The sequence below is a fragment of the Dasypus novemcinctus genome, chromosome 10 (assembly GCF_030445035.2).
Source record: "Dasypus novemcinctus isolate mDasNov1 chromosome 10, mDasNov1.1.hap2, whole genome shotgun sequence".
Classification (NCBI taxonomy): domain Eukaryota; kingdom Metazoa; phylum Chordata; class Mammalia; order Cingulata; family Dasypodidae; genus Dasypus; species Dasypus novemcinctus.
In genome coordinates this window covers 65,450,091-65,472,788 of record NC_080682.1, presented here as the reverse complement: position 1 = coordinate 65,472,788, position 22,698 = coordinate 65,450,091, and the positions used below count along the sequence as shown (strand labels likewise).

Sequence of the window (22,698 nt, the reverse complement as noted above, 5' to 3'; positions counted from 1 at the left end):
CATATGTTAAGGGATCACCTTTTCAGGAGGATTTAAACCTTGATTTGGGGGACTATAGCTATCACTGAGTGGAATCAAAAAAACTCATCCCATATCCCTGCCCCAAAATAAATAAATAAATATAGCATTCTCAAGTCCTTTGGGGAAAGATGATGTTATCGAAGAAATTATCTAAATTTTAGGACATGATTTAACCCCAAGGAAAAATAGTCATTGCAAACTATACTCCACCTATACACTGTGATTGTCAATAATTATGCCAAGAAGCTTTTCAAGAACGCATCCCACCAAATAAATCCCAAAGAAAAGTGCAACTGCTGGCAATCAAAAAGTTTGAATCTTGACCTGTGGTTTCATTGTTTTACTCATCTATGCATCTCCTATTTCTTGAATATTAGCATGTGCAAAGCCATTGTGCTAAGTGTTTTGTTCTGAACTAGATTTAGTTTTCTACTTTATGATAAATTATCTTTGATGATTGTTGTATATGGATGAATATAAATACTCAAGCTGGCTTCATGTAAATAATCCAGCCCAATAAAAATTCCCTAAAACCAAGGAACAGATGCAAAGTAAATCTGGACTTTTGACATTAATTACAAACAAGAGAACATGACAGAGTCAATACATGCCAACAGCAGTTAAAGGTAGTACTTAACTAGAAGGTGATGCTCTCCCAGCATGGTACAAAGCCAAGCCAAAAAGGGGCAATACCCAGCTAACAATATGGCCATACAAGTAAATGAAGCCAGACTCCTCAAAACCATTGGGTAAACAGGTGTGGCATATAATGCCATTTAACCCCTATCCCCCCAGCTGTAAATTAATCCAATTTGGATACAAGCCATTTGTGTGTGTGTGTGTGTGTGTGTGAATCACACATAGGGAGGGAAAAATGAGAAAAAGCGAATGAGAGTTGTGAGGGAAGGGGAGGCCAGTGTCATTTTAATACCTTACCTTGCCGTCCTGTTGTAACTCTATTAGCCACAATAACCTTCAAAACCAAGAACTGTATATCTCATTGCCCCTGTCACTGTCATGTTGAGCTCCTTGAAGGCTCCTTGGTGACCTCATCAGCACTTTAGGAAAAGTATAGTGATTATCACCCAGCTATCTCTCAAGAAATATTATTGGAAGGGAATGCATGCTAAGATACTGAGGACCTTCATTTGGAAAAAACATCAACAATTCTTTCTCAGCGTTGGTGACACTTCTCAGTCCTTGATCAAAAATTAACATCATGGGCAACTCTGAGTGGTCCTTCTTCAGATCATAAAGCCAAGCAGCAGAGAATAAAAGCTCCAACTTTAGCTAGTCAGTCTGCCTTCTTTCCAGATTGGAGCCCAGAAGTTCAGATCTGTGTTTCTCAAGAACATTTCACTCTCTGGTACAAATGTGGCATTAATACATGTGGCAAGGTTTGACTGATAAAAATCAGGAGGTAAAACATTTTTTAAAATGTCCTTCTGAAATTAACTTTAGGAACGAAAAGAGGAGGGGGAGACACGGGGAAGGACATGGGTAAAAGAAAAGAAACTTACAAATGTGCTAGTCAAAGTTTATCCTCTGAAGTCATGCATGGAAGCTGTGTAATTGCTGAATAAGTCCACAAGTTGTAGTAGAAACATACAAATGAATAATTTGGAATACTTCCTTCCAAAGAGTTTAGGATGGAACTGAGAACCAAACGTCCCACAGTATCTGTATAACGTTATTACCCCCATTGCCCGGAGGACCCACAGGGAAAAAATTCAGTCATGGCTTTGTAGGTGAGAAGTTGATATAAGCTTTTCCGGTTATTTCCCAGATCTCTATGACTCTCCTTTGCTGAGGAGTTGCTCACTTTTACTGCAGAAGTCTTTTTAATGCCTACCATCCCTTTGAGTACGTTGGATGAAAGTTTGCAGGAAAAATGTAAAATGTGACTGCAACTGCCCAGTTTTGCATCTGCATGAATGCCATGCATACAGGTTTCATCAGATGAATAAAATAAAGTCAAACAGAAATTTTTCTAGTTGGCTGTTTGTCAAATAAAGAACAGCCAGACCAGCTCAGAATTAACAATATTGAAATGGCCTCTGTGGAGTACATCTAGATAGCCTTTCCAGCATCCACTGGATTTCTGCTAGCATTTCTGAACGATGTGTGTAAGCCAACCCAGCAGCATTTCACACATTAAATTGCATTAGAGACTGAGGCTGTATGAGTGAAAAATATTATTATTATTTGGCATGTGACCACTTAGAAATTGCTCCTACATTAGCAAAGCTTACAAATCTGACTTTGAAACAGCTACTTGCTTGACATACATGTTACCAGAAAACATTTGTGCAATGTGGGAGATTGAATAGGAAAAGAAAAAACGAGTTTACCTCTTTTGTTAAAATTTCTAGCCAAGAAATTGCTTAAGAAAACTACTCAGCCCTTCTTCAATTTAAAAAAAAAAAAAATGTGAATAACCAACCTAGAAGCAATTCAAACTTGGGAAGAAAACAAAGAAAACTTGCCTAGGTTCTGAATTCAGTTGCAATTCCATCCTGCTTTGTAAAAAGCTCACACTGGGGTTTCTTAATGAGTTGCTTTAGATATAATAGTAACTATAGTGTTTGAAAAGGAAAAAAAAAATTTAATATGTATTCTTGTGACTATTGGGATTTTTTTAAACCAAAGTAGCAAGCTGTGGTCTTTCAGCCATTATGAACGCCAGTTAATGTTATCAGCCAAGAGCCAGTCTCTAGGGTTTCCTTTGTAATATTAAGTTTCACAGTAATTAATGCTGCTGCCAGCAAAACCACTTGAGAATGAGGTCATCTCATGAATGAAAGGAAAAATAATTTCTGCGTCTCGTGATCCTCTAGAATTCATTTGAGGAAATTTACAAGATCGCCGAGTAAGGCAGTTGCTTCTCAACAAGCCTTCTGACCCCTATTACCTTCTCTGTTAGACTGTGCAGCCAGGCCAGGCAGCTGTTATTATTGGAATTAGAGAAATGATTTTCTCTTAAGCACCTTTGATGTGCTAAGCATTCAGTTTAGTGCTTTGCAGTCATTGTCTTGTATCCTCACAATTCTAATAAGTATCATTATCCCCGTTTTCTGAGTAAGGAAACTGAGGTAGCAGAATCAGGCTGCAAACCCAGATTTACTTGACTCAGTAACCTGCGGTCTTTCCTTTACAGCATGCTACTGTGAAAGGCTGTTGTTCTCTAATGCCATAACAGTTGTTGCCTACCAAATATGGCTTCTACTCATATTTACAGCTGAGTGTCAAAGAAACCATCTGACAGGATCTTTTTGGAAACTTTTCACACTAAGTCACGGCAGCACCAAACTTTTCACAAGAGAAAAGAAAGATTTTATTTCAAACTTTCACCTTAAAAATGTCTAAATCAGGATCCCTATCTTATTCCAACAAGAATAAATTAAGCACAACTGAAACCAAACCCGGTATTTTTTTTTTTACCTTTAGAATTAATATAGTACCAACTTTACTCTTCCTACAAAAACATTACAATGTTGTTGTTATCTCTACGCCATAAATTGTATTAGTTATATTTTTCCCATGTATCACCACATTCTTAATGTGAGATTGGGTTTTGCGAGATATAAATATGATTAAGTATTTTTTTTCTCCTCTTCACTTTTTATTCATTAGTAAGGAAACCTTGATTATGCCATTTAACTAATCAGTGTTCATCTTTGTATCTTTCTGAACACTACAGAAACAACTGAGGTAGCAGTTGAAATTAGATGAGATAAAAGTGTGTGAAAAAGACCTTTTTAGAAGTAATGTTTCCATAACTTATTGAGCTGCCTTTTTCTATTCTATTTTTTTGAACTTGAAATACATTTTTTAATAATAAATAAATAAATCACAATTCAAACCCTCCACTCAAAAAGAAAAACTATGTATATTGCTTAATGTGGCATCTCATGAATTACTTCTTTTTGACAATGCACTGCATTTTTGCATTTTCATAATGATGGTCTTTGGGACTTTGTTGAGAGCAAAATTGTCTAACTCCTTTATGTTTGTAGAGGTAGTTTTCTTTCTATCACATCTTCTCTTCATTTTTATTATTGGAGTATTAAAATAGGCTTTAAAAGTAAAATTTTAAAAACTCATTGTAAAATATAATACAGATACACAAAATCACATAAAACAAATGTATATGCTAATAAATTATTACAAGGCAAACACCCGTGAGTCACCACCCAGGTCCAGAAATGAAACATTGCCAGTCTCACCAGAGCACATCCACAGGTCCCATCCAATCAGAAGTCCCTTTTTTTACCTCCCCAAATGTAACCACTAACCTGAATTTTATGGTATTCACTTCCTTGCTTTCCTGGTTTACATTTTGTCACTCAGATGTCCATTCTTTAGCAATGCAGTTTGGTTTTCCCTATTTTTTTGTTTTATCATATATCTTTTTTTTTCTCCCCTACAATATATTCTCCAAATAAATATATATTTACTGCTGAGCAACAGCCCTCTAGTAATGTCCCTCTTGTCCGTTTGTTTGTCTGTAGCCCATTCTCTTAAATTCTTCAGGACGGACTCATGGGAACATTATTCTCTGAGTTCTAACATATTGAGATCAGCCTGAGGCCTTTATACTTGAAAATCAGTTAGGTTAAATACAAAATTCTTGCATCACAGAATTTAATATGTCACTCTGATTTTGTTTTCTTTTGTTAAAGTTTTGAGGGGAGAAGCGGATGTGACTCAAGTGATAGGTCCTCCGTCTACCATATGGAAGGACCTGGGTTCAATCCCTGGGGCCTCCTGGTGAAAAAGAAGAGAAAACATGCCTGCACAGCTAGCCAGTGCCCACGCAGTGTACCAAGTACCCACATGGTGATCTGAGTGCCCATCCAGGTACCCACATGGAGAGCTGCTCTGCATGCAAGCCAAGTGCCTGCGTGAGTGCCTGTGTGGCAAGCCAGTGCCCATGTGGCAAGCCAAATGCCTGTGCAGCAAACAGAGTGCCCATGCAGTGAGCCTGCGCAAGTGATGACACAGCTAGATGATGATGCAACAAAAGAGAAACAAACGGGAGAGTCAAGGTGAAGCACAGCAGAGACCAGGAACTGAGGTGGCACAATTGACAGGGAACCTCTCCACATCAGAAGTCCCCAGGATCAAATCCCTCTGAATCCTAGAAGAGAAAAAATAGAAGAGAAGACAAAAAGAGACATAGATACAGAAGATCACACAGCGAATGGACACAGACAGCAAAAACAACAGGATGGGGGAGGGGGACAAGAAGGAAAAACAATTTTTTGAGGGTAATATGATTTTCTTTTCCCTATAAGTAATTTGATATTTTTACCTGCATATGCTTATGCTTATTTGATCTTACATTCCTCCTAGTTTAGTCTTTATTTTTTGATGATTTTTTGTTTTATTTCTTTATTTCCTGAAACTCATTTCTGAGTTTCTATTTTTCATGTATGTCATTCTTTGATATATTGTACCACTTCATTAAAGACTTTTTGGCTCATTAGAAATGCTAGAAATAGAAGTTAGAAATAGAAAAACTAGAATTTTTCATCTTTTGGAGGGCATGTCCTTCCAGCATGCATTGCCTGTAGGGATTCTATTTTGCTACTTATTCTCTTTTTTTTTTTTTTCCTTAAAATAATATAACACTAGACCTTAGGCATTTTCTGTTAGTTATTTTTATGTGAATTTAGTTTTCCTTTACTATTAGGAAAAGGTATAGTTCAGAAACCTTTTTTTAACACAATTCCAGCAATTTTACAAAGTATTCTTTACAAACAACTGCAAGCACCAGAAATAAGGTGATAACAATGACTTTTGACTAAAGTATTCATGACTCAAATTTACTTAAAATAGATAGTTTAGGCCAGGATTAAAGTTAATAGTCAGACAACGGGGGAAATGACACAATTTACTATTCTAGTGATTATGTTGTCATTCAACAAACATTTTTGGCAGTGGGGAAAAGGCTATGAGATAAAGAGTATATTTAAACTCAGTTCCCTGAAGTAATGGGATTTCTTTGTAAGACTTTCCAAGACAATAAGAAAAGAAGAAATCTTAAGGGAAACCAACAACAACCAATGAGTAAACCCTCCCCACCTCAGCCTGTGTTTTCCTCACTTTCTCTCACAGGACATGCGTTCTCTCTCCTCTCGACCTTCCCGCATGCTATTTCTTCTGTTTGCAGTGACTTATACCCTTCTCTTCACCTAGGAAATTCCTACTCAATCTTCCTCATCCCCACAACACTTTGTGCTTGAGCTTTGTAAGATAAGTCACAATAATTTGTTTTCCTCAGAGACTGAAAGTTCCATGAAGTACAAGTACCATGTCTACCCAATTCAATTCTACATCCCCAGTTCCTGGCCCATGGTAGTTATCTAATAAATGATAATGAGAAAATAAGGAGCTGAAGTTCTGACGAGTGATGGCATCTGGGAATTCAGATGTAGAAGTGTTATAACTGTACTTCAAAACAATAAACAATATAAGATGCCTTTGGATGGTTAACTATAAAATTTTTTTTTGCTTTAGATAGATCATTTTCCATGTTGACATTTAAAACATAAGAATAACCTATGAGTATTGTATTTTGAATCCAATGGAGCAGGTAATGATGATCAAAAGAAGACATCCTTGTACAATCTGAAGAGAAAAGTTTACAACAGGTCAAGATTGGAGGCTGCAGCTATTGATGATAATGAACCAAAGTTTGCACAAGCAAAACATCTTTCCATATGAGAAGCACTTCTATACAGGCAAAGAACAGATTACAAATAAATCTGGTATGATCTTCCAACTGTGAGCCAAAAGACTGTAAAAGTATATCACTAAGGATTTTAAAGAACAAATCCAGCAAAAAATAATTTTCAAGCATTCCATAAATGCTGAAGGATTCAAATTTGTCTTTAAAAAGCTATTAATATTGTGACTATCTTTGACAGGCTATCTAGATTTGGTGAATCTGGTGAATTCTAGCTTTCAAACAAACAAGAATAAATTTTCTCTAAAAATAAAGATTTTAATATACAGGAACTTTTGGGGGGGAAAAAAACTTAAGTGAGCAAGAAAAAATAAGGAAAAGTTCTAATTAAATGGTGAGAATGGAGTGAAGAGTTTAATAGAAATACTTGGACTTGTTAAAAATAGCATTTTGGCAAAAACAGGATTTGCATAATTTCCAATTACCTATTCCAGCAAAATATCAAGCAATGTATACCATTGGATTAAAATGCTATGTTGATGGAAAATGACCTTATACGGAAGGTTCAATGCGGATCAGGAGAATATCCATGTCTACATAAAATACCATGACTTTAAAATGCTGTTTGACCTAAAGTAAGGGGGAAATGGAAAGGAGAAATGAGTTTATATGGCTACGAGTTTCTAAAAAAGAGTCTGGAGGCTGGCAGAAGGATTGCCCTCATGCACAACTGAGCAGAGTCAGAGAGACAGATAAAGCAGATACAACCCCCAGATATTGGTTCCTTTGAGGGCTAAAGAGACCCATGGGAGTTATGGTCATGGCCGATGGGGTTAACTACCAGGGCAGATGGCCCCTCTTTGGAAATGGTGTTTATGTGTGATGAATCTGGACTCAGATGGGATCTCCCTTCATAAGACTTTCATGCTAATGTGCTGGAGGTGCAGTTAATGTTGGGGTTTAAGATATATTTAGGGGATTTGAATCTCTGGACTGACAATGTGATAGCCAGGTCCTGAGCCTCAACAGACTCCAGCACCTACAATCTGATCTATTGGACTTACCACACTCAGCTAAGATGGAGTTGAAGAAGGACAACCACCACACCATGGAGCCTAGAGTGATTACAACTGAAAATGGGAGGATTGCATCCAGCATCCATGTAGAATCTGAGCCTCCTCTTGACATAGAGGTGCAATGGACACAACCAATCCAATGTCCACATAGAAGAGGTGGCATTGGATTGGGAAAAGTGGACATGGTGGACGATGGGTATGGGGAAAGGCAGGAAGAGATGAGAGGTGGAGGCGTCTTTGGGACATGGAGCTGCCCTGGATGGTGCTTCAGAGGCAATCACCAGACATTGTAAATCCTCACAGGGCCCACTGGATGGAATGGAGGAGAGTATGGGCCATGATGTGGACCATTGACTATGAGGTGCAGAGGTGCCCAAAGATGTACTTACCAAATCCAATGGATGTGTCATGATGATGGGAACGAGTGTTGTTGGGGGGGGGGGGGGAGAGGGGGGGTGGGGGGGTGGGGTTGAATGGGACCTCACATATATATTTTTAATGTAATATTATTACAAAGTCAATTAAAAAAAAAGTAAAAATAAATAAAAATAAAAAAATAAATAAAATAAAATATAAATGGTTTACTAACCCTGAAAAAAATAAATAAATAAAATAAAATAAAATGCTATGTTGAGCCTGCCTATTCAGTTTTAGAATAATCCAGTCCTGTACCTCTAACAAAGTCATGGCAATTCTCAGTAATCAGCTTGCACTGTTGCCTTTCATAGAGCAACATTAGGATCTGTCTTTAATGAGAGGTGCATGTGAATACACTCTCATTTCACTAAGGTCCCACAATTGGGCTTTAAACAATAGTTTCTACACTAGCCAATGGATCATATTTGTATTTGCTTCTGCTGTGTCTTCTTGGAGATTTGGATTTTGGAAATATAGGTGGAAGCTTAGAGTCATAGACAATTAGCTGCAGGCTTCTTGACATGTGTCATTTCTACACAGCAGCATAAAGGTAGACCAGATGACATTGTAGGACTTTTCCAGATTTGTGATATAATAATAAAGAGAGTATTTTATTATTGGGATTGGTTAGTACCTTTCCTGGGATTTATCATTATTATGTGAGCATAGACTTTTTGACTAGACATCCCATACTGTACCTAAGATACTCCAGGGCTAAAAAAATTGTTCATCATCCTCTGCTAATTAGCTCAGAGAGCCAGAGAATTTCTCTGATGAAGCCAAATCATAGGCCCCATCTCTGTAAAAGCCAGTTAATGTCAAACAAAGAAAAAAATCTGTTCCCTAATTACAGCTTTCACTTTGCATCCCAGCCAGCTCCTGGATCCAGCAAAAAAGTCAGGTTACCCTTGCTCACAAGAGAAACCTGGAGAGAGAATGTTAGAAGATCAACACAAAACCACCAACACCCTTGAAAATAAAATCTTCATGGTCATTTCCTACTGATAGTGTAAACAGCATCATCTTCTTATCAGAGATATTATATATTCTACAACTTGACCTAATTACTTATTTTGTCTCCTTAACTCCTTTCCAAACTTTTGATAATTCTTGGTATAACTGTGTTGATAATAGTCTGCATCTGTATTATATATGGGCTATGGATTGACAGGAACTTCATAGAGAACATGTATTTCTTGGCTATAGTCACTGCAATATACCATTATATATATATTTTTTTTCTTTAAGATTTATTTTATTTATATTTTTTTATTTCTCTTCCCTTCCCCCCCCCCACCCCATTTGTCTGTTCTCTGTGTCCTTTTACTGCGTGCTGCGTGTTCTTTGTCTGCTTCTGTTGTTGTTAGTGACACGGGAATCTGTGTCTCTTTTTGTTGAGTCATCTTGCTGTGTCAACTCTCCATGTGTGCGGCACCATTCTTGGGCAGGCTGAAATTTCTTTTGCGCTGGGAAGCTCTCCTTATGGGGCGCACTCCTTGCATGTGGGGCTCCCCTATGCAGGGGCACCCCTGCATGGCACAGCACTCTTGGTGCGCATCAGCACTGCGCATGGTCCAGCTCCACACGGGTTAAGGAGGCCCAGGGTTTGAACCGCGGACCTCCCATGTGTATATCATTATATATTGCATATATATATGACTCATACTTGAAATGTGTGCAATAGGCTCTCTCTTTCTAATATATATTCTAATATATATACTCCTCTTTTTATGTTGTCTCTGTCTAGTTCATGACCACATATGAATGGCTAATATAACTTTAAGTGAAAAATACACCAGATTTTCCATCTTAATAGCAAATCTCACTCTCAATTCCCAGAGAATGGGGAAAAACATACTTTTGTTCATTAGGAAAAAGCCTAGATATGGCAAGAAGTTATAGGTTATTATTGTATTCCCAGGGGAAGATGAAGGAGGAGTGTTAAATTAAGTGCTCTGTCTCTTCTCATTCTCCAGCCACCCCTACCACTCTACCAGTATCCTTTACCTCATACATACAAAAATGAAGGGCTGATAAGTATCACTTATGCCCCTTCTTATGCTCAAGGAGTCAGTATTTATTATTTCTCTGGTTAAGTACTGGCACAGTGCTAGGTATGGAGAGTAGAGCAAAAATGCTTATCACATGTTTTTGTACTAAAAAGAGTTTACAAGCCAGACAAAGAGGCAGAATTGTGTAGTTATATAATTAAATGAGATCAGACACATAAGAAAAGTGTCAAAAGTAGACCTTTCTAATTTAATTCTCACAGCAAGCCTTGAAGTATATATTGTTTTTCCATTGTACAGATGTGTAAACTGAGCCTCAGAAATAAGGATTTTCTGAAGTCCAGTAGAATATCAGAATTCTAAAGGGAGACCTGAGAAAAAGAATCAAACTGCAAAATATAACTTCCTTTTTAAAAATTTACTATCCCTGTGGCATATTAAAGTCTCTGAAAATTCCTAAAGTTCTGGTTAATACTTAAATCAACATTTCCAAATTATATTTGACAATGCAAACCTTTTTACAAATAACTTCTGTTAACTTGCTACTTATACAATTTAGCAACAGCTGAACTGATCCAATTTCTTGATTTTACATAGAGAGAGAAAAATTATGTCCCCAAGCTACTTGTGGAACTATGATTTTTCCCTATGTTTTATATACCATTTCCTTTACTTCTACTATATTAAAAGATCCTCACCCATTCCCAGGACTTCGCACAAAGTAGGTGATCACTATCAGCAAGCTCAAAATCAAAATAATCCATACCAAGGGAAGATGTCAGCAAAGGAGGCATATTTTTTTTCAGTCTCTCTAAATCCTCACATTTAAAAAATCAGAGCAACAAGATAGCCAAAACAAAAACCCTTGGAAAATATTTATAAGTGATCTAAATGATAAGATAATCTCATGAAACCCAAAATTTGAGCAGTTGGAACATACCAAGAACAGTCACAATACTTGCATGGTATTGCTGTCTATGTGGGAAAAAGAAGAGGAAATTACAGGACATCTGAAAGACCTAAGGAAAGGACAGTCCAAAAGTGGCCTTCAGGCATTCACCAGAAAGTTCAGCAGGCCAACTCAAAAAGAGTAGCTGAATGGAGAGATGTTTTTCAGCTCTGATCATTGAAAACAATCAACCTGGTAGAAATGAGCATCCCTAACAGCCTAACATGGTCTTGAAATACCATTTTCTAGGAAAAGAAATCAGGACTTCTTGGAGAAAAGTCTGATTTCAGATCTAAGGCTGGAAAGGCACCAATTAATTTGGAACAACTTGTCATACCAAAAACTGTGAAGGCTATCAAAAACAAATGGACTCAGGAACCAACTAGAAGAGGCTTCCACTGCCCAGAGATAGGAAAATATGAACTCAAAAAAGATAAGAATTGTAACTGATTGAAACACAATGTTCACACATAGATCATGATGTTTCCTTTTAAAAAACTTATTGCTCATCTTTGGAGTGGTAGGAAACTAATTCGTTGTATTGAAAAATAATAAATAAAGGGAAAATCTCAAACATTTATCTCATTATTCCTGTGTAAACTATTTACTGGGTAACCAAATAGTAAATGAGGGCAAGTGTCTCTTTTAAATAGTACAACTAATAAATGTAAAAGAAATTATCAACTTGATATTTTGCTATTTGGAACCTCCAATGAATTAATGAGCTAGCCACTGAGTATCAATACGTACCAGCATCATGGGGGGAATAAAGACAACCATGCGTCTGCTAGGGAAAGACCCCAAAGCCATCTTCAGTCTTGCCAAAGAACTAGAACAGAACCTGTCCAATCCTCTGCATCAGCTGGCTATTTGCCAAAAATACAGGGAACAAAGAAGCATGTTGATCTGTATCAAGAATATGCAATCTGCAAAGACCAGATTACAAAGAACTCTACAGATCAAATTCTTTAAGTTCTTCAAACAATAAACTGTAAAGAGAAAAAAGAGTTACAAGTGAAAATTGTAAATCCAGGGGAGTTCTATCACATGCCCTAATGGAACAGCAACAATCCCCCAAGTGCAATGACTAAGACCAATAAAGAAGGATGGTCCAACAATGAGCCTTGATACTAATGACTATGCTTGTGAGCCTGTGCGCCTGAAATAAGAACTAGGCCTAGAGCTGCAGGGTGCCTAACAGTTACCTCCTGAGAGCCTCCATGTTGCTCAACTGTGGCCAGTCTCAAAACCAAACTCAGCATGTAAATGCATTGCCTTCCCCCCAGTGTGGGACATCACGCTGGGATTACTACCAAGTACGAGCTGATGATGTAACTAGAAAACAACCTTGAATAAAAGAGTCAACTCAGACCAGCAGAATATTTCATCCTACACGTAATAGCAGGTGTTAAAAATGCTTTTTGACCTTGAATAAAAGGGGGAAATGGAAAGAACAAATGAGTTTATATGGCTATAAGTCTCCTAAAAAGAGCTGGGAGGTCATCAGAGGGGTCGCCCTTACAGACACCTCAGCAGAGTCCCAGAGACAGCTAAAGTAGATACATCCCCAGGTATTGATTCTCCTGAGGGCTGCAGAGACCCACAGATTCTATGATCATGGCAGATGGAGTTCAGTGCCATGTCAGTTGGCCCTACTTTGGATTTTGTGTTTCTGAGTGTGATGGAGTTGGACTCAGATGTGATCTTTGTTCACAAGCCTTTCTTGTTACTTTTACTAGACATGTGATTGGTGTTAGGGTTTAGTGTATACTCAGGGGACCTGAATCTCTGGACTGTCCATGTGATAACCAGGCCCTGAGCCTCAACAGACTTGCAACTCCTACCCTCTGGTTTATTGGACTCCCAGCTAACAGGGAGGTGAAGAAGGTCAACCACCACACCAGGGAGCCTACAATGCCTACAACTGCAAGCAGGAGAATTGCATCCATCATCCATGTGGATTCTAAGCACCTCTCAACGTAGAGGTAGAGTGAACTTAAACATCCCAGGGTCCACAGAATGGAGGAATAAAGTATGGATTGGAGTGGACTTACTGATATTCTATTCTGGAACTATCGTGATTAGTAATGGAAGTAAATATAGCATTGATGTGGAGAAAATGGCCACGGTAGCTGCTGAGGGTGGGGAGTGGGAAGAAGAGATGAGATGTGGGGGTGTTTTCGGGACTTGGAGTTGTCCTGGGTGGTGCTGCAGGGACAGTTACTGGACATTGTATGTCCTCCCATGGCCCACTGGGTGGACTGGGGGAGAGTGTAAACTATAATGTGGACCATTGACCATGTGGTGCAGCAGTGCTCAGAGATGTAGTCACCAACTGCAATGAATGTCCCATGATGATAGAGGAGGTTGTTATGGGAGGAGGGGGCGTATATGGGGACCTCATATTTTTTAATGTAACATTAAAAAAAAAGTCAAAAAAGGTTAATGAAAAGATTAATTTAAAACTACATGTCTTGCATGGGCATGATTAAACATAGAGTCTAGAAATGCACATTCAGGTGATACAACTATTTTAAAGATGCAAGTAAGTGATAACTATATGAATCATGTTGGGCAGATATAGCTCAGTGGTTGAGCACCTCTTCCCCATGTAGAAGGTCCTGGGTTCAATCCCCAGCACCTCCTAAACAAAACAAAACACGGTAATAGTTACTTTGGAGGAGTAAGAGGGGATTGTGACTAGGGCAGGGCACATAGAGCAGCTTTTAGGGTAACAGGTAAATTCTATTTCTTGAACTGTGTGGTAGTTTTGAGTGTAACTAAAAATCCATTAATCTATTAAACAAGACGAACTCCAATCACATATGGACTTTTTTTATAAACTTTATAGGATGTAATAACACATAAGTGTACTCTTTTGCTGAGAAAAAATAGGAATGAAGATATTTTAATTTTGAAATGGTTACTTCGGACAAAAAAAGATCAGACTCCCTTCCTGTTTTCTAGTTATTATAGTAATCATTCCATAAAATGAAAAGTTTCCATTGCTTTCTGTGTATCAAATTCCTTCTAACACATTCCTCTGGCTTGGTGACAGCCTGTTTAAACATATGTTTCTTGTATTTTGCAGGCATACTTGGCAAGTTCAAGACAAAATCGATGCAAACAATGTGGCTTACACAACTGGAAAGCTAAGCTTTCACACTGATTATCCAGCCCTCCATCATCCACCTGGGGTAAGGTGAGCTTCAAGATTTTTTCACAAGGCAGGCTAACGACGAATTCTCCTGAATCCTGAGTCTAGAAGATTATGTTTCACTACCTAATTTGTCTTATGGGGATCTTTTTCTCTAAACACAAACTAAACTCACAAAGCCTCTTTCCCTAAATCCTCAGTATCTTCACATTCCAAAAGGACAGAAGATTTTCATACATCTTTTTTAAAAAATTCCTTTGTTTCTTTCCAAAAATAATGTTCAGCATTATTTTTCTGATTGCCAAGACAGATTTTACATTAGCAGTATACCTTGGGATAGTTTTGAATTTCCAAGAAATGTAAAAGAGAGAATGGAGTTGGGAAACGCTATCTAGGGCTTTCCTACAAAGTCATATGACCACCATGCATATCAATTAGCTATTACTGCATACAAACCCACTACATAACTTAATGGCTTAAAACAACAACCATTTGCTTAGCTCAGGTGTTCCTAACCAGGGGTCTGCTGATCCCTAAGGGGTCCATGGAAAGGTTTCAGGGGGTCCATGAGCTTGAACTGAAAAGAAATCAACTTATCTTTATTTTCTCTGACCTCCCTCTAAGTGAAATCTAGCATTTCCTTCACTTATGAATGTTTGCAATAAATTACAGTAGTATTCATTTCATATTATATTACAGTTGTTGCATATCTTGAAAAATCACTTACACTTATCCATACCTCAAAATTACAGTAGTTGTTAGACCCAACATTAGTTGAGTGTCATAAAACTATCTGGCACTACATTCTGAGAAGGGATCTGTGGCTTTCACCAGACTGGCAAAGGGGTCCATGGAACAAAAACAGTTAAGAACCCCTGGCTTAAGCTCAATTTTTTACAATTTGGCCTGGGTTCCACTGACTGGTCCTTACACTCAATGGTTATTTACCTGCTACTGGGTTGGCTATGGACTGGTAGGCTTGGGCTGCCTTCAGCTTGGACAACATATTCCTGCTCTACATGGTCTTTCATCCTCCAGCAGTCCAGGCTTATGCTTAAGGCAGCTGGCAGAGTTTCCAGAGAATGAGCCAAAATATGCAAGCCCTCTCTAGGCATAAGCTAGGCACAGTGTCACTCCTATACATGTTATTGGCCAAAACAAGTCACAAGGAAAGCCCAGATTCAAGAGGTCGGGAAGTAGACACCACCTCTCATAGAAGGAGCTGTGAAGACACATTGCAAGGCAGTATGAATACAAAGAAGGAAATAACTGTGACTGTTTTTGCAGACCATCTGCTACTCCATCTATCATATTGTTATTCACAGTGTGGAATAACCTCCCAGGAAAATTTCTGGGAGATTCCACAACATTTTTACAAATATTTCATCTTGCTAAAAATAGTCAGTTTTTTACAAAATTATTATTTTGTTAAACTAGCAAACGATATGATTTCCCTGTATTTGAAGCTAAATTTGACTAAATGAGATAATCACAGATGAATTTATATTTTCAAAAGTAAACTGAAGTGGAAAATGTGGGCAATTCTCTAGTTAATGAATGAGAAATGAGCCAAAGCCGAAAATTAGTCAATTTTTTCATCATGTTGACTGATCATGTTTTCTCTGTACCCCTGTTGTTACCCATTGTTCTTGCCAGTATTAGCTAAGTCAGTCTAGTATTTGGCTTCATATGTTTTAAATTATTTTGTTGATTATAATCACCACATGTTTTCTTTGAACTAACTTACGAGAGCAAAATGACCCCTACAGTCACCTTTTGGGTGAGGGTTGGGGAGAAAAGGCACACAACGTGATTTGTTCTAAATGTGGTCCAAAGACTTTTATCCTGGGGTTAAAAGCCAAACTAATCAGCTCAGCACTTTTGATAAAGATAGGTTGAGAAGTAGGATAGAAAAAGTTCAAAGAATGATACTAGAAAATCAAGGTTTGTTTGAATTTTAAAATGATCAGCTGTTTTTCATGAGGTAAGGTTTTGTTTCTGAGTTAAAATTGAAAGTCCAAGGAAAAGCAATTAAATGGCTTCAGAAATATTCCTGAGGTAGCATTTTACTTGTATTACTTCATTTGATCCCTCTTAACATTCCTTTAAGGTAGGCAGAATTGGTCATGTCTCTAAATCAGATGAAGAAATGCAGAACAATAAGGTTAAATATTTCCACAGAGTGGCATCTGATTAATGAAGAACTTGGACTTGTACCCTGACTTGCATCTGGTTTTTCCACCATACCATATTGATCTCATGTTGTCATTTCTAATTACCATAATATGATATCCCTGTGGACACTGTCATACATTGTGAACTTTTCAAAGACAGTTATACTTCAAATATTATACTTCTTAATATCTCAAGGCTTAACACAGCACTTTGCATATAATAGGGACTTAACAGATACGCTACAAATAAAATGAAATGCCTCAAACTCGTACCTGTTTTCATCAACAAATGAACAATACAAAGCTAAATTACTTGTGTGTTAGTCAGCCAAAGGGTTGCTGATGCAAAATACTGGAATTTGGTTGGTTTTTATAAATAGTATTTATTTGGGTTAGGAGCTTACAGGTAGCAGGCCATAAAGCATAAATTACTTCCCTCACCAAAGTCTATTTTCATATGTTGGAGCAAGATGGCTGCTGATGTCTGCAAGGCTTCCTGGTTCCTGGGTTCCTCCCTTCCCGGTGCTTGCTTCTGTCTGGGTTCAGGATTCCTTTCTTCTCAGGGCTTACTTCTTCCTGGGCTCAGGATTCCTCTCTTCCTGGGGCTTGCTTCTGTTTCCTCTGTGAGCTTACTTCCCAGGGCTCCAGCTTAAGGCTTCAGCATCAAACTCCAATATCAAAACTCCAACATCAAAAACCCTGAACTCTGTCCTTTGCCATGCCTTTTATCTGTGAATCCCCACCCCTTGGTTCCCTAATGACATCACCCAATCAAAGCCCTAATCATAACTTAATCACACCCAGGTACAGACCAGATTACAAACATTATTCAATATCTATTTTTGCAATTCATAACCATATCAAACTGCTACAACTTGATATTTAAATAAAAGACAATTCTTGAAAAATGTAGCGTCTTGGAGAATAGTTAGAATGTCAGCACCTGTTTGTGCTATGGTTCAAGTTTCCAGTTTGAAATACTCTAGGGGAGGAGTGTACAAAGCTTTGAATTTTTCTATACAAAGAGAATGCCATGATTTTATTCCAATATGGATTAAATGATCTGGATAATGATTTACCTGTTGAGAATTCAGTTTGATCAATTTGGTTCATGTGCGGCAGGGGTTAGGAGACTCGTCTTTAATGGAACACAGATGTTGCTTCACTGTTTATCTCTAGGCCAAAAGTTATATGCTGCCATAGAGTAATATTTAGAAAGAAAATATTTTGTTTCTGTGTAACTTACATGAAATAAAATTTGGTTTTATACAAGTCAGGCATATATTTACCTCTGAATTAGCTGTGAAAATGTTGCCTGGCTCCTTCATCTTTTTCCTTTCATAATATTGCACGAAATGAGTAAATATAAAAAAGAAGGTCTTATTTAGCCATGCCATATGTAAAAGATATTAAGATTCATATCCAAGCTATTCTGTGACTACATTATCAAGAAACCTGAAAGGTTTAAAGAACGCTCTCTGATGTTCCCAAAGATAATGTTATGCTATTTTTTTGCCTTCTTGGAATTCATAGACTTAAGGTTGACTTTCCCATTTCATCTTCTTTTTAATCAAGCTGCTTAACCCCTCATTACCCTGGTGATTAGACAATTTTATACAATCACTTGGTCAACTTATACACTTTGTTTTCTGAGCTTAGAAAAAAAATGACACCAACTTAAGAATTGAACCATTATTAATTTAGACCTGTTCTCCAATAACATCAGAAAATAAGAAAATAAGATCTCATAAGCCTAAATATGGAAGTCCTCTCTATATTTACAAAGCACAAATATACATATGATACAGTATGTGTAATAAATTACTAAGACAACTGTAAAGGGATTTTTCCCTTTATGAGAAAAGAGCTTACTGTATGTGGATTTTGAGACAAATAGAACAGGGTTTGAATACCAGCTTTATCATGTATTAGCTGAGTTCTTACTAGCTGGCCAGTTTTTACATCTCTGAGTCTCAATTTCATCAGCTACAAAATGGGATGAAAGTACCGAACTCTCATAATGTGTTGTGAGGAGTTAACAAATATGCATGGCACAATCATAGCTTGAAAATAAGTATGTATAAAAATTGGGGAAATCTATATGGTTTGGGGAGGAGGCAGCCACTAGTCAGCGTGGCTACTTAAATTTTAATTTAAATTAAGAATAAATAGAGGACCTGTCCCTATCAAGATAGTGAGATGAGACACTTCAGGACTCCTTCCCATATAGAAGCTTTGAACAACCAAAAAGAACTATCAGAAATATCTTTCTAAAAGCTCCAGAAAATAGTTAAAGGATCACAGCAACTGAGAGGGCACTAAGTCAAGAAACAGCCCACTTAAAAGTGGTAGGATTGGAAAATGGACTTGGCCCAGTGATTAGGGCATCCGTCTACCACATAGGAGGTCCGCGGTTCAAACCCCGGGCCTCCTTGACCCGTGTGGAGCTGGCCCATGTGCAGTGCTGATGCGCGCAAGGAGTGCCCTGCCACGAAGGGGTGTCCCCCGTGTAGGGGAGCCCCACGCACAAGGAGTGTGCCCCGTAAGGAGAGCCGCCCAGCACGAAAGAAAGTGCAGCCTGCCCAGGAAAGGCATTGCCCACACTTCCCGTGCCTCTGACGACAACAGAAGCGGACAAAGAAACAAGATACAGCAAAACAGACACAGAGAACAGATAACTGGTGGAGGGGGGCAAATTAAAATAAATAAATAAATCTTATCAAAAAAAAAAATGTGGTAGGCTCTTCTGGTGCCCTGTCTGGCCCTTCCCCCACCACCTCAGTGGGAAACAGGCCCATGCTCCCAGTACGGGTTCCTGGTCCAGGTTATGGATGGCGCAGAGCACATACTAGAAGCATATATGTCTGGTCCAGTTTGTCTGGTGGTGACTTGCTGTCCTAGAACTTGTCCTGTATGTAGAAGGCAGCTCACCAAACTCTCCTATAGAATGCTCAGGGAGACCAGCCAAGTTACACTCCCTGGGGCAAGGGACTGTTGGCTGTAGGATGTACAGCATAGTACCCAAAACTGAGAGGAAATTATTTCCTAGGGAAGAAGGGGCATTCATATCCATGTAAAAGGGGGTTTCTTAGGAGCATGAGTACAGGCCAAGATAAGAGGCATGCACAGAAAGGATCAGGAAGGTTCCTAGCTTTGGCCTGGAGCTATTCTCTAAATAAATTGTATGGATAAGCCCTGAAGCACTTGCACAGTCAATTTATAAAGAGTGGGACTGGGGAAGCTGCTTTGTTTCGTTCCTTCTTTTTTTTCTTGGTTAGCTCCTGGCTATAAGCTTAAAGAACAGACACCACAGAGTCTATATTTCACCAATAACATATTAAAATATCAAAATGTCCAGGTTTCAACAAAGAAACAGGAAGCAATGACCCAGGCAAAGGAGATGATTAAAGCATTAGAAACCATCAGCAAGGACATACCAGAACATACCAGACAAAGACTTAAAAAAAAAAAAAAATATGGAAGCAGATGTGGCTCAAGCAATTGGGCTCCCATCTACCATATAGGAGGTCGGGGGTTCAATACCCAGGGCCTCCCGGTGAAGGCAAGCTGGCCCATGCAGAGTGTGGGCCTGTGCAGAGTGCTGGCCCATGCAGAGAGTTGGTGCAGCAAGATGATGCAACAAAAGAGACACAGTGGAGAAACAATAAGAGAAGCAGCAGACCAGGGAGCTGAGGTGATGCACGAGAATGATCATCTCTCACCCACTCGGGAAGGTCCCAAGATCAGTTCCCAGAGCTGCTAATGAGAATACAAGCAGCCACAGAAAACACACAGCAAATGGACACAGAGAGCAGACCATGGAGGGAGGGAGAAGAAATTTAAAAAAAATTTTTAAAGCCTTATATATGCTCAAAAAGCTAAAGAAAAACATAGGCAAAGAACTAAAGGAAATCAGAAAAATGATAGATGAACAGAAAGACTATATTGATAGAGAGATAGAAATTATGAAAAGGAACCAAACAGAGCTGAAGTAACAGAAATAAAAAATTCCCTAGAGAGGGTATAGCTTGGTGGTTGAATGCCTGCTTTGCATGCATGAGGTCCCAGGTTCAACCCCCAGTATCTAAAAAAAGAAAAGAAAAAAAATCCCCTAGATGGAATAGCTGATTGTGGCTGGCAGAAGAAAGGGTCAGTGAACTTGAAGATAAGACAGTTGCAGCTATCCAGTCTGAGAAGTAGAAAGAGGAAATAATGAAAGAAAGCTAACAGAGTCTGAAGAACCTGTAGGACCCCATCAAACATACCAACATACCTATTGTGGACAGTCCCAGAAAGAGAAGAAGGAGAGAAAGGGGGAGAAAGAATATTCAAAGAAATAATAGCAGAAATCTTTCCAAACTTAACAAAAGACATGAATATATATATCCAAGATGCTCAATGAACTCCAAACAAGATAAACTCAAATAGACCCATGAGGAGCATGTTAAAATCAAATAATTGAATGCCAAAGACAGAGAGAATTCTGAAAGCCACATGAGAGAGAAGCAACACCACATGCAAAGGAACTTCAGTTAGATCAAATGCCAATTTCTCATCAGAAACCATGGAGGCAAGAAGACAGTGGAAAGACATATTTAAAATGCTGAAAGTAAAATATTACCAACCAAGAATCCTGTATCCAGCGAAACTGTCTTTCAAAAATGAGAGAGAAAGTAAGATATTCCCAGATATACAAAAGCTCAGCAAGTTTGTTACTACCTGAATGACCTTACAAGAGATGCTGAAGAGAGTTCTACAGATTGAAAGAAAAGAATATAGACAATAGATCAAAATTGCATGAAGAAATAAAGATCTTCAGTGGGGATAGTGGCAGGGGTAAATATAAATGCCAGTATTATTATATTTTTGGTCTATAACTCTACTTTGTAATTCTCACAGGATATAAAAGGAAAATGCATAAAATGTAATGATACATCAGTGGTCTTGGACTGTAAAAGCATGTAATTTGTGACAAGAATTACATAAAGATGAGGGGTGGGGAGGTATAAGTACATAATTTGTGTATGCTATTGAAATTAAGTTGGTAAAATTGGGGACAGAGGAGTATAATAACATAATTCAAGTATACTATAGAAATGAAATTGGTACCAAAGCAATGAGACTGTTATAGATTTAGGATGTTAAACATAAGTCCCATAGTAACCACAAAGAAAACATCAGAAAATGCAAACTCATAGAGACAGAAAGTAGAGTATAGGTACTAGGAGTGGGGGACAAGGGCAATAGGGAATTAATGCAAAATGCATATTGGGATTCTGTTTAGGGTAAAAAGAAAGTAATAGTTATAGATGGTAGGGACAGTACTGAAACATTGTAAATGTGATTAATCTCACTGAATGATATACTTAGGAGGGGTTGGGATAGGAAGATTTACATTGTATATATATATTCCTATAATTAAAATGAAAGAGAAACTAAAGAGGTAATGAAACTAAATGTAATACATGATACTGGATGGGATCTAAAAATGGAGGCGAAATGGTTCAAAAGGGCATTATTGGGCATATGAAAAAAATTGGAATATAAAATGTAAGCTTTATTTTTTTTTCATTTTTTTAGAATGTAAGCTTTACATCAATGTTGATTCTTTTGAATTTGACAACTGCACTTAACATGATTATATGTGAATATCTCTGTCCATAGGAAATGAACATGGAAGTATCACATATTATGATGTGCACAACCAGGTCTCAAATGTTCAGAAAATAAATAGATGGGATAGATAGAATGATGGTAGAGAAAGAAAGAAAGAGAGAGAAAGAAAGAGGCAAAGTGGCAAAATGTTCAATTTGAAGGATCTGGGTATCTGGGAGGAATGGAGATATGTTGGAGTTCTCTGTATGGGATCTGTATTATTTTTGCAACACTCCTGTAAGTTTTAAATTATTTCGAAACAAAAAGTTTTTTAAAAGATTAAATAAAATTAAAAATTCAGTTCCTCAGTCACACTAGCCACATTTCAAGTGCACAATAGCAATTTGTAGCTTGTGATTATTAATGGAAAGGTTAGAACATTTCCATCATTGTAGAAAGCTGTAGTGGGCAGCACTATTCATGGGTGAGAACCAAGCTAAATGGATCTTATTTTTTCCACTCAGATTAACATCCTTCTTATCTTGGTATTTTATCATATTTGCCTCTTCCATTCAACAAAAACTCAGTCAAACATTGGTTTCTATTTTT

At 37.9% G+C, this 22,698-nt stretch overlaps 1 protein-coding gene across 5 annotated transcripts in view; it reads left to right on the top strand.

Annotated features, from left to right (window-relative positions):
* The window catches only part of BBOX1 (gamma-butyrobetaine hydroxylase 1), a 75,791-nt gene that overhangs the window by 42,786 nt on the left and 10,307 nt on the right, over positions 1-22,698 (top strand). For all 5 annotated transcript variants that reach the window (XM_058305621.2, XM_058305622.1, XM_058305618.1 and 2 more), the window contains one exon: positions 14,255-14,360. In XM_058305621.2, the coding sequence (XP_058161604.1) occupies positions 14,255-14,360 (106 nt within the window). The remainder of the gene's footprint in view (positions 1-14,254; positions 14,361-22,698) is intronic.